At 39.0% G+C, this 13,567-nt stretch overlaps 1 protein-coding gene across 2 annotated transcripts in view; it reads left to right on the plus strand.

Annotated features, from left to right (window-relative positions):
- LOC121268984 (sodium/hydrogen exchanger 9-like) overlaps nt 1-13,567 on the plus strand; it is a 368,207-nt gene that overhangs the window by 212,782 nt on the left and 141,858 nt on the right. For both annotated transcript variants that reach the window (XM_041173300.1, XM_041173310.1), the window contains exon 12: nt 2,233-2,386. In XM_041173300.1, coding sequence (XP_041029234.1) covers nt 2,233-2,386 — 154 coding nt within the window. The remainder of the gene's footprint in view (nt 1-2,232; nt 2,387-13,567) is intronic.

Here is a 13,567-nt window from a genome sequence, read left to right on the forward strand (position 1 = left end):
TCTGCTAGGTATGACTCCAACCAGTGGAGAGTCTTCCCACTGATTACTGGGCTAGTAATCCCAAGGTCTCAACTAATGCTCTGCAGCCTTGAGTTCAAAATCTACCACAGCAGATGAGGGAATTCAAATTCAATTAATTAATAAATCTGGAGTAAAATGGTATTCTCAGTAATAGTGATCATGAAACTGCCGGATTCTCATAAAAACCTATCTGGTTCACAAATGTCCTTCAGAGAGGAAACCTGCTGTCATTTTTCAGCCTGGCCTATTTGTGACTCCGCTATGTATGTCCCGTACAGTGTGCACACACTTGCTCATGAGCAGTGGTATCTTCAATATTCATTGAACTTCTACAAGCAAAACAGACCCAGAACAATGAACAAATAAGTAAAAGTCCAACCTTTCAAAAGGAAAGATTCTGACGTTTTATTTTGGTTCTCCACATTTCAATATATTATGTTATCCTTTTGGTTCCCCAATTCCCAGTTGAGAGAATATTCTGATGATTTTTTTCTTGTGTTTGTTGCGCTGTTGATGTGGAGCTGATACTTCCATGGTTTGCCCACAGGTTATCCCCTGTTCCCCATTGAGGAAGTGTCTAACCTCCCCTTGTAATGACATGGCCTGAGATTGGATAGTTGCCATGTACTCTCGGGGGAGTCAAATGGCAATTTTCTGCTGCGTGAAATTAAAAGCAGAAAACTGAAAATGCTAGAAACCTGAAACCAAAAGAGAAAATGTTGGGGATACATGTAAGGGTCGTCAGCATCTGGTTTAAAAAAAACAGGTTAATGCTTCTGGTTAATCCTTCAGTTGTGCCAAAATGCGTACTAAAATAAGGTAGTTATTTACATTCTTCATCTTCCTTCTGATACCAACAAGTAAATAGAAGTCCAGTGTGATTTTAAAATTAATCTGTGGATATTTATTCCATGTCTTCATGTATTTTTATTTTGTTTCCCCTTTGGATTCTCCATCCCCCAGATGAGTGTCATCTGGTCAAAAGTAATTGTATTTTTAATTTGCAGCAAAGGTATGAAGTGCTGCATTGATCTGCTTCTTGACCTCTCTCTGTGAATCTGTGTTCTTATTGAGGGGTGGTCTTCAAACTCTCCCTTAATAGACTGTCCTGTATCAGGTCTTCCAACTCTTCAGAGTTAAAAGGAGTGCTGATATTCGCATATTGCACCGATTGTGCCATTGTGAGTAGCAAGTCCCCTTCTTTCCAACACTGTAACTTACCCTTGATGGTGATCAGCAGCCCTTTAAGAGCTGTTGACTCATCAGATCATCCACAAATGTGCTGAAATCAAAACTTTCATATGCCAGTGGCCTGTTCAGATTAAGGAAAGGTAAGAATTTGGTTCCTTTGGCATTCTTCTTTCATTTAAACACTACTCAAATTTCAACTTTTTGAAAAATCAGCAGCCACAGTTATACACTGGCCACTGTGACTAAACTCAAGCCACCAAGAGTTGGACATATTCTCATTCTGCGCAGCAGCATGGATCCCTTTGAGTGGATCAACAGATGAGTAAAGACCCCATCAGCAAACTAACCCCAAGACAGATTACCTAGCTGCCTACTCACCATTGGATTCAAGAGTTAAGGTGCATGTCTATCATTTTCTTTCTCTCTTCTCCCCTCCCTCCCTTCCCTCTTCCATAACAGATATGACAGCCAAGGGCATGGTCAGGTTATGTATGCTTACCACGAGATGGTAAATCTCCATTTATAATCAGACTTAATATCCTTTTCCAATCATCCCTGTTGCAACAAAGCACAAATCATTGATGACCTTTATTTCTGAGACTCCAAACATAGATATCCATTTGCCAGCCACCTTTATTGGCGTATTACAATGCACATGCACGATGTTTTATTTTGCCACGTGTGTGATTAATTTGAAGGGAAATTGTGGCTATTTATTCTGAAAAGTTCTGAATTCATGCCAAATTGGGATCAATTTTGGTTCTCATGACAACTCATCACATCATCTTGATGGCTGAGCTAGATTGAGTTTTGATGGCTAAAAATCACTTGCCAGGTGTTGTTTCTTTGTCAGCAGCCAGAACAATGTGGTAATAAAAACTCGTTGGCTGTGAGCATCTGTGACTAAAAATTATACTCCACTTATTTCTAGCCATTTCCAAATTTAATTGTTTACTGCTGCCCCTGCATGTATATGTGTCTTGTGTAATAATGTAATAATTGGACCATTTGCTTCCCAAGGCCTGCGAGGTGCCATTGCGTTTGCGCTGGCAATCCGAGACACCGACTCAAAACCCAAACAGATGATGTTCACCACAACCCTGCTGATTGTGTTCTTTACCGTCTGGGTGTTTGGAGGGGGTACCACTCAGATGCTCACATGGCTTCGTATCAGGTTAGTGATCATTGGGCCTTTACAACAGAATATTTCTAGGATTTGGAAAAGCCCTAAATGAATCAAAACTTTGTTTTTGAAAGCTTTCAAGAACTAAGTACTAATTTTCTGTAATTTCAGGAAGCAGGGTTCCTTAATTACATATTACCGTTGGCATATTAAAACAGCCATATTCCTACTGCCATGCAGGCAAGTCACTTTTACCCATACAGTGCAAAGGCCATCATCTTAAACCCTGTAATCTGAACACTTATAATGGTCAACTTTCTTTCATCCTTGGTCAAAAGGCCAACACCTTGCTAAGACATCTAAGAGTTCCCTCTTGACAATGTGGATAACCAGTGAGAGGTTTGACGTTTCCCTCTGATGTTGAACAATACAATTGAAAAGCCAAGCATAGGCCAAGCTGCATGCTCAAGAGCTGTCCTACCCATTCTGATATGTAATTTGTAGCAATATAAAGAATGTAGGAGAGCCTGCTACTGGAGAAAGTCACCCTATCCTTGAACTTACGACGCTGTTGCCCGGACTGGAGAAATTTAGTTATGAGGAAAGATTGGATAGGCTAAGGTCGTAGAAACCCCCATTGCATTTAAAATATACTTGGATATGCACTTGAAGTGCCATAACCTACGTGGCTATGGGCCAAGAGCTGGGAAGTGTGATTAGGCTGGATGGCTCTTTGTTAGCCAGCGTGGATATGATAGGCCAATGGCCTCCTTCCCTGCAGTAAATGTCTATGACTGAGGCCTGACCTATTCTAATCATCCATAATCAACAAGATGAGCCAGAAATAAAACTACAATTACATTATGAGCAAGTTGTTTCAGGTGATCTAGAGGGTGTGGCCTTATTGAAAGTTGCTGGGGAAACTAAGAAAAACAAAGAATAAGTCTTTTTGTAAAATACCCTCCAGAAGGTCTGAGCACAGAGCAGACCATTGCAGATTTCCCAGCAGGAAAATCAAGCCTTTTAGTTACCATAGCGATGAGGCAATGTTGTAAAGAACAAAAAACAAAGTTCAAATTACAGCCTTAAATTCACGCTCTTGTTTATTTTAATGTAAACGTATGTTATAAAAACAATGCCTAGAACAATTAAAAGTAGGTCAAATTACACTTAGATAAAAATAAAAAAATTGCAGATGCTGGAAATCCAAAACAAAAACAGAATTATCTGGAAAAACTCAGCAGGTCTGGCAGCATCGGCGGAGAAGAAAGTAGTTGACGTTTCGAGTCCTCGAGGACTAAAAATGTCAACTCTTTTCTTCTCCGCCGATGCTGCCAGACCTGCTGAGTTTTTCCAGGTAATTCTGTTTTTGTTTCAAATTACACTTAGACTGATATCATGACTGCAGTGATTCACTGAAGAGTGTGAACAAGGAACTTTTTAAATTCTAAGACAATTAAAGAGAAAATAAGATGTGGGACAAGTGACTATAAGGAAATAATCTTACTATGTTTTATGTGACATGGACAATGAACACCAAGAACAAAGCTTGGGTGGTCTTTTCTATCTGAAATGATATGGAATAAGATAATTTTTCTCGTTAGTCTCTGCTTATTCACCCAAGCTATTATTATATTAAAGGCTAATCGATTTATATTGGACTAACTGGTGCAGTATTGTTTGCATACATACCAACATCTGTCCATTATATTGCAAAGAACATTGGAAAAGGTCGAATGAAAAGCATTTATAGAATTGTAGAATGTTATGGCTCAGAAACAGGTTATTCAGGTTGTTAAGTTTGCACTGGTGTTTATCTCCACAGAAGTCCCCCACTCTGATCCCATTCGCCTATCTGTTCTCCTCGAATATTTTTACATTTTTGCAAGAAACCATAAAATTTCATTTTAAAAGAATTTGTGGATTTTGCTCCAGTAATTGTTCAGACAGGATCTTCCACATTCTAAATATCTTCTGTATAAACACTTTGCTAACTCTCTTAATTCTTTTTGCAATTATGATTATATAAAGCCCCTTTATCACTGTTTCACTGAATACTGGGTTATATAGAAATTACAGCATAGTAGAAAGGCATTTATTCTGACCAGTCCATCTTGGTACTTACGCTCCATGTGAACAGGAATCAAGGATGTCACCCTGTTCCTTTATCACCCTTTCCTTCAACCACCTATCTCAACCATTCTTAAAAAGTTGACATGGTGAGTAGTATGTTCCACTGTCTCACAAGCAACTGTATAAAAAGAAATAAGTTTTTCCTGTTCTGTGCCTTAAATTTCTTACAACTAATCATATCTAGACCTCATTCTAGACCACTTAACTGTTGCAAATAACTAATTGGGCTGGAATTCGCTCGATCTGATTTGAATAAGAATTCTATGCGGATCTTAGCAGCATCAGCTTACACTGAAATTTCCTTGGAATCTCAGTACCATAAAAAGCTGCATTAAACAAACTCAAACAATCAGGACCCAAGGAAAGTGCAAAATATATACTATATTTCCTTATAAAATAAGAAACAGGAAATGGAATATGTCACTCAGCCCTTTGAGCATGCTTCACCATTCAACAAAATCAGATTGTGTCCCATGTGCCATGTTCTTGCTCACTCATCCAACATGTCTATATCTCTCCGAAGTCTCTTTGCATCCTCCTCAATGCTTACTTTTCCCACCTAAATTTGTATCCTCAGAAAACATAAACATATTACAATCTACATGAATGACTTATCTGAGTGTAAAGAGCTGAGAACCAAGCACTGATCCTAGCGGTACCCCATCACAGCCTGCCAACCTGAAAATGTCCTGTGTATTCTTACTCTTTGTTTCCTATCCATTAACTGACCCTCAATCCATGCTAATATATTATCCCCAGTCTCATGAGTCCTAATTTTGTGTAATACCCTCTTGTTTGGCACCTTATTGAATACTTTTTGAAAATCCAAGTACACTACATCCAGTAACAGATGTCAAACTTGTTTCCCTTTCATAAAGTCATGTTGACTATGCTAACCATATTATCGTGTTCTCAATGTTATCATGTCCCCAGTAATAGGATCTAGCTTTTGCCCACTTAAACTAACTCACCTATCATTCTCCTTTTTCTCCCCTCCTCCTTTCTTCCATTATGTTTCCTACCATTCAATTCTTGTGAACTGTTCAGGAATCTAAAGAATTCTGTAAGATTAAAACCAATCCACTCACTATTTCTGCAGCTACCTTTTTTAAAGCCCTAGGATGCAGGTCATCAGGTCCAGCAGATTTATTGCTACTTAGTTTCACTAATTTCTACAGTATTACTTCTTTACCTATACTGATTTCTTAAGTTTCTCATTCTTGCTGGACCCTTGGTTCCCTGTTATTTCTGGAATGGTTTTTGTGTCTTCTACTGTGAAGACAGCTACAAAGTATTTGTTTAATATCTCTGCTATTTCTTTATTCCACATTATAATTTCTGCCGCTAATGAGCTCACATTTACTTTCACTATTCTCCTTCTATTTACACACCTATAGAAATGTTTGCAATCTGTTTTTATATCCCTTGCTAATCTACTCAAATATTCTCTTTTCAATTTCTTGGCCCTCCTTTGCTGAATTCTAAAATCCTCCCAATCCTCAGATTTGCAATTAATTCTTTAAATGCTAGCCATTGTTTATTCACCATCATATCTTTTTAATGCAATTTCCCAATCTATCTGAGCCTCTTGCCCCTCATACCTTTGTAGTTTCCTTTGTGTAGATTTAAGGCCCCATTTTCAGACTTGACTAAATCACTTTCAATCTCAGTATAAAATTATTTCATATTGTGATCACTCTTCCCTAGAGGCTTCTTAACTACAAGGTTATTAATTAACCCTTTCTCATTGCACAGTACTAGATCCAAGATACCCAGCTCCCTATTAGTCCCTCGTCATACTGATCTAGAAAACTATCTTGTATTCTTTCCATAAAATCATCCTCCACCCTATTACTGAAAATTGAATTTGCTCAGTCCCAAAGAAGATTAAAGTCTCCTATGATTACTGTATTGCCCTATTACATGTGACTCTTATTTCCTGATTTATACCATGCTCTACATTCCAATTACTGTTAGGAGGCCTAGAAGCAATTCCCACCAATGTGCTGTGTCCCTTGCTGTTTCTCAGGTCCTGCTGTCAGGACAAACTCTTTTTTTTAAATTTTGCCTATCTGCTCTAAGAGCTAAGTATCCTGGAATATTTAGTTCCCAACCTTGGTCACTTTGCAACTAAGTCTCAATAATGGCCATTGGGTCAAAGCTATTCATCTTTACCCATGCGATGTGCTCAAAGACAGTGAAATATAGCAGAGGTGCAATGGCATAAAGAATTGATGGGGACCTCAGGTGCAGTTCTGAAGTCTGAGACAAAAAAGGACCTAACTCATGCCAAAACAATTTGAATGATGCAGCTCCTTCAGTAGTTCCATCAATGAAGTAAGGAAATTTTGTTTTTTGATTGTGCGAAAATTTCCAGCAATGTGCTTAAGTTTTGGGCACATTAAGCACACATGTAAATTAAGATATAATTCTATACAATAATGTATGGCATAAACAATACAGGGAAACGATCACTGCAAAAAGGATGGTCGTGCAGTGTTAGCACTTTTACCGAGACATTGTTTTTGGTTATTTTGGGAACTGGAGGATGTTATAATGTCAAATGTCAACTTGACCTATCCCTTTAAAGCCACTGCTCAGTTACTCTGTGGTGGAAGTGCTCTAAATAGTATCAACTGGAGACTAACTGCAAGTTAATTACTTTTGTCGGAAGTTTCTCAAGATTGGCAAATCCTTTGGTTCCTTCCTTAGAAAGACGCCAGATTTTGTCAATGTCAGAAAGTAGGAAATGACTGGCTTTATTTCCTATTGTGTATATTTTATTTAAAGGCTTTTCAGTTATGATTCATCCATTGTTTTATATGAAATATTGACATTCAAAGTGTGATGGATACTCTCAAAACTTTCTTTATTTTGTGACTATGAAATAAAGTATTCTTTCCCTGAAAATAGTCTATTTCTTGCACTAAGTTAATCCTATTATTACTCCTTTATGATGTAGCACAACAATGTAAAACAAAGTTGTTCCTCTCATATGACATGGAGCTACATTTTTGAAATTTAGTGACCTTAATACGACTTAGAAGTACAATTACCATCTTTCAGATGAGATGTTAAATTGAAGTCCCATCTTCCCCCTCAGGTGGATATAAAAGATCTTATGGCATTATTTCGAAGCAGAGCAGGAGAGCTCTACCCATTGTCCTGACCAATACTTATCCCTGACAAATGGGTGATCGTGTTACTGCAATATATATTCCCTCTGGGTCAGATAGCTGTCTCTGCGGAATTTTTTTTTTCCCTCCTTGATTTTTGGGTAGATCAATTCCATTCAAGAGTCAGTGAGGGTCAGTCCTAATTCCTTAACCTAAATCACGTAACATGACATTCAACTTTCTCTGAGTCTTGAAAGATGAAAGAGAAAATAGGATAAGTCATGCTGTTCCTCCCACATGATATTTCTGAAGGGATTAGTGTTTTTCTGATGACTTCATGTAGCTTGCTATTTATTCAGCTATAAAGAAAGTTATAAAGAGTGAGGAACCTTTTTAGATGTACAATTTTGGACAACATTGCCTTTCCTGTACACAAATTGTGCACAAATTGATATTTCAGCCTTAATAAACAATCTACACTGAAAGAAGTTGAAGAGGAAAGAAAGACTGTAACTTACATTAATATGTCAGTTGAAAATGTCCTGAAGTACTTCATGAACACTTAATTACTTTGAAGAGATTGTTGTTATTGCAGGAAGACACTGCAGCCATCTTGTGCACAGCAGGATCCCACAATGAAATAAATTACCTGTATCATCATTGCGGGAAGGATATTGAGCAGTACTTAGATCACAGCAACAGTCGTTCAGGACCGCAATGAAATGGTAGCCTAGATTATGTGCTCAAGGTCATAAATTTCCCCCCGTTGGTGGGGTTATGCGGAGGTGTGCGCAAACCCGATTGGTGCCCCCAATCAAGGCGGCACCGCCATTTTATGTGGGCAGGCCAGTTAAGGCCCGCCCAGCGAGACATGCGTCCGGAAGCACTGAGGGGGGTGGATTTCGTGAGTCAGGGTCTGCGGTCTTTCGGGCATGCGTGTGAAAGAGTGCAGAAATCTCCCTGAGGCACGGAGCTGCGTCAGGGAAATTAAGTTCGGAATGAAAGTTTTTATTAAAGACAGAGAAAAATTATTTAGACGTCCCCTCACATGACAGCGTCACATGAGCTGGGACATGTTTATCAAATATTTTAATAATTTTAATTTAATTAATAAACCCTTCATGAAACCTCATCCCACCCGTGGATGAGGTTTCATGAAAAATGTGAAGGCCGCCTGGGCTCTTCACCTGCCCCCCTGCCAACCTTAAGGTTGGGCGGGCAGCATTCTTAACTACTTTAATTACTTTGTTAATGGCCTTAATAGGCCTTTGACAGTTCGGCGGGCATGCAGCTGAGTCGGCTGTCCGCCTGCTGAACTGAAAATCTAAATGACGCCCGCTCAGTGTCACCGCGCATCATTTTACACATCAACGAGTGGGCCCGAAAATTCTTCCCAAAGTGTTGGAATAGGGCTTGAATCCACAATTTTCTGGCAGAGACAAACCTATGTAGACAGAAGGGACCTCAGTTTAACATGCCATATAAGGCGTGTACCTTGTGAGAAAGCAAAAAATAAGTAATGGACTTGTGTAGAATTAAATGATATTCCAAAATCCAGATGCAATGGATTGAGCGTTTTTATTAGATTCAGTTTTAAAACAGTTTGTCTAGCACCCCAGTGGCCCAGGGTATTACTAAGCTTAGTATGGCAACATGTTTTCTGTGTGTACTCAGTTTATTGTCAGCTGAGGGACAATTGGGGTGCTATAATTGACCTTGGTGCCCAAGAACTCAGATGGGCAAAGGTAGCCAAGGGTTCTTCCCTTGATTCTTATCCAGTGGCTTATGCTTGGGAATGTGTACATTCCTGTGTCCAAATGTTAGCGGTATATTTATTGTGTTTAATTGTTTACAGGTGGGAGGCATTAACTGGGGAATCACTTGTGCCCCTATAAATAGACACTGTAGTTGTTGGATTAGGAGTTGCATGCATGTAATGTGTAACTCTGTAAATAAATTTTTATAAAAGTGTGTAAAGATTGTCCCCAGTTCTATCTTTCTCCAACTGGCTTTTTGGAGTATACATACCTACGACAGGATCAGGCTCAGTTATGATGTCCTTCATAGTCGAATAACCAATGACTATGTCTATTCAGACTAGTCTCACTCTCTTGGCTAATGCATGAAGAATGGTTACTTGGCTAAAGCACATTGAGCTGATGCTGAGTTTTCTATGTCCTTGCTTGACAAGTACCTTACCTTTACTCCTTCCAAGAATAAAGCTGTAATTGGAAACTCAGTAAAGGGAGGTAATGATAATGAGACTGGGGTCCTACCACCTTTGTGGCACAAGATGTTACCAGTTTTTATTCCATAGACAGTGTATTTGCACAATTTTTGAGGGAAATTTTTACACCCACATTTTATCACTCTGCAGCACAATGCATCGGAGTAATTAGTTGTATCTCTTGATGGTATATATTTTTTTAAAACATTCTGAATAATCCAATCCTTCAAACAGCAGAGGGGGAGGATTGGGAACCTCTTTTAGCAACATTGCCAGAATGTGCAACATTGGAACATGTAAATTTTTTGAATACAGTTTCGTTTGGCCAGACACAATTACAGAAAAAACAACAACGTCCTCCTGATGCATTAGGGGGAATTTCAAGCCTTCAGCGGAGCTTTTTGCTGACTGTCTAAACTGTAGCAACAAGAAAAATGGGCCTTGCAAGAATCTGGCGGTCCTGTTATGGCCACTTGTACTAAAGTGGAAATTGTCTTATTTTGATTATAGATACTCATTTTTATTTGGAACTGTATTTTGCTGGTTTTTCCTTTTATCTGGAAAGTGCAAATTTGCAGCAGATTAATTGGGACAAATATGGATTTGAAATATGAAATGGACAAATTTATATCTGATAGGAACTAAAGCAGAGATGCTATGTTGGCAATCATAACAGTATTTTTTTCCATCCATCTCTAGCTTCTATTGCTGTGAAAAAGATTGGAGTCTGAAATTATATTTTTTTAAAGGCGCTGGTGGTGTTTAGTCACATTGTTATTTGCACATTTTGTGACAGTGATTAGCTGTGTTTAATGTTTGTGAAAACTTAGGTCGAGAATATTCTGGGCAAGTTCTCCCTTATTGTCTGTAGTCTATTTTGTCTGTTGTCACGTGATCTGCTATTGTCAGTGTCAGGCAGAGACTACCATTATCATATGAAGAGAGGTTGGGCCAACTAGGCCTGTGTTCACTGGAGTTTAGAAGAATGAGAGGGAATCTCATTGAAACATATAAAATTCTGACAGGGCTAGACAGACTGGATGCAGGGATGATGTTTCCTCTGGCTTGGGGGGTGGTGGGTCACAATATCAGGATACTGGGTAGGCCATTTAGGACTGAGATGAGGAGAACATTCTTCACTCAGAGGATGGCGAGCCTGTGGAATTCTCTACAACAGAGAGTTGTGGAAGCCAAGTCACTGAGCATATTTAAGAAGGAAATAGATCGATTTATAACCTCTAAAGGCATCAAGGGATATGGGGAGAGAGCGGGAATATGGCTTTAGGATAGAGGATCAGCCATGATCATATTGAATAGTGGAACAGGCTTCTATTTTCTATGTTTCTATATTGTGTGGCTTCCCCTTCTTAAGATTTTCTTCTTCCTGCTTGGGACGTGCAGTATTATCAACTCCATGCTCGATGCAGCTTAGATCAAGGACTGAGCACAGCAAGGTGCACCTTTTCATTTGTCCCATATTGTTGTACATTGAATCAACTTCACTGTGACATCCCAGCACACCTTGCATTCTAAATGGTAACAAGTGTTATATCACACCACAGTAGCTTCATTGTAGAAAGATACTTCATACCAGGTACCTCTACATTCTGGATGATGTTATTTCAAATGCCCCTTTCATGTTCTGGACTTGTTTTTTTAAAAATTTTTCACTTCCCTTGGAAAATGCAAAATTTATCAATGTGATGAAGTGATGTGTAATGGAAAAGCCTTCTACTGCAAATTCACGCTATTTGTCCATATTGACAACCTATAGGTGGTTCCCAGATATTGATGGAATTACTTTACAGACACCGTGTGAGTTCCTTCTAATGGAGACTAGCCTGCCCCTTTTATGCGTCATTCCTCATCTGCGTTATTCCCCGTCCCTTTTCTGTAGCATTCTCTCTCCCTTCTCTGCGACATTCTCCCTCCCTTCTCTGTGACATTCCCCCTCCCTTTTCGGCAGTATTCCCCACCTATTTAAGCAGCTTTCCATATATTTATACAGTGCTCTCTCTTGTCCCTTTTAGATAGCATTTCCCTCCTTTTTCTGCAGCATTTCCTCTGTTCTGGCACAATTTTCCTCACCTCTTTCACGGAGCATTCCCTTTCCCTTTTCTACAGCTTCACCATTTATGCAGCATTCTCCTTTCCATTTTGTGCAGTTTTCCATTTACTTTATGCTGTGTTCAAATTCACCCTCTTCCCAGCACTTGGCTGTCTTTTTTAATTCTGTGCTCCTTTCTGCTCTTTAAGGGGTGTTGCTGTTTGTGCAGTATTCTCCCTTTTTGTAGCAAAGCAAGTATCACATCCTTTTAGAGATCATTTGCAGACTTCGCCAAATACCACCATACAAGACTAGTTAGATCATATCAAAAATTCTAGAATCAAATTTCTTAGATATCGCCTCTTACTTTTAGAAGATTTGTAGCTGTCTAAATTGATGTGTTTGATAAGGCAGAAGGTCAGAGCATTAACTTTGTTTATTTAATGTTAATTTGTAAAGAAAAAACTTGGATTATATAATCATTCACAAATCTCAAACATCGCGAAATGCTTCATTTACGATGAATTAAACTAAAATTACGTTACCCCCTTTCCCCTTCCTCTCCATGTGTCTCTGTTGTACTCTCAGCCTGTTGCTTGCGTTCTGTCATGTTTTCTCACTTACTCATAAATGTGCACCTGCTCTCTCTCTCTCTCTCTTCTAAGACTATAAATTTGGCCAATAACGGAAGTGTAAATGGCACACACTGGCACACAAAAGGTTTCGGGCATTTATGGGCTTGAGTCGAGGAAACAGCATGTTGCACTAATCCCCTTTTATAATTGACTTTGGAGCTTTCGATTTAGGGCCCTGTTTCCTGACTGTGATGCATCCCTGCAAAGGGATCACAAAATTCATCAACTTTTTAGTGACACATTATCATAACATCCGTCCTTTAAGCAAAAATGCTAATTCGTGAAATAATTATTTGGGTGGAGCTGGCTGTATATGCCGCTCTTCATTTAGCTACAGCATGTTTAATTTAGCTTTTTGCTGTTCTGTATTTGACAGAAATAATTTTTTATTCTAACTTCTTCTGGTACTAAAATGCAGCATTTATATAGGTCAAAGCTGGCTACGCTGTTACAGAGGTAGTTTGTAACAGAAATAAATCACAAGTCAATTTAATATCATTGTTCTATCCACAAAATTCATTATCTAAAAGTAATGAGATCATTCCTTTCCACCTTGATCGTTAATCGGGGAGAGCCAGTGCAATTAATCTCAGTGATTAATTGTGGTGTATCTCTGTGAAGAAGGTAATGTGGTAGTAAGTGTTGAAGAAGGAAGGCTCAATACCAAGGCAATCCTTACGTTGCCAAATGTTTCATTGTTTGTCTAGGGGAATGCTACATGAGAAACTAAAATTGCTTTCTTTGGTGCTTATAGCCCACTCACCACTGCTGTGTGGTGAGTTGTCATTGAACCTACTCGTTTACACAGATGATCTAGTTTTTTTTTATTCTTTCATGGGATGTGGGTGTCACTGGCTAGGCCAGCATTTGTTGCCCATCTTTAATTGCCCTTGGGAAGGTTGTGGTAAACCGCCTTCCTGAACTGCTGCAGTCCGCGCGGCGTAGCTACACCCACAGTGCTGTTAGGAAGTGCATTTCAAACATCGAAAACTACACTCCAGAACCATAATAGCCAGTCTAAAGGAAAACACTATGATCTGATGTTGCTTTATTCAGGCAGCACGGTGCTAACAG

The sequence above is a fragment of the Carcharodon carcharias genome, chromosome 2 (genome assembly GCF_017639515.1).
Source record: "Carcharodon carcharias isolate sCarCar2 chromosome 2, sCarCar2.pri, whole genome shotgun sequence".
Taxonomy (NCBI): domain Eukaryota; kingdom Metazoa; phylum Chordata; class Chondrichthyes; order Lamniformes; family Lamnidae; genus Carcharodon; species Carcharodon carcharias.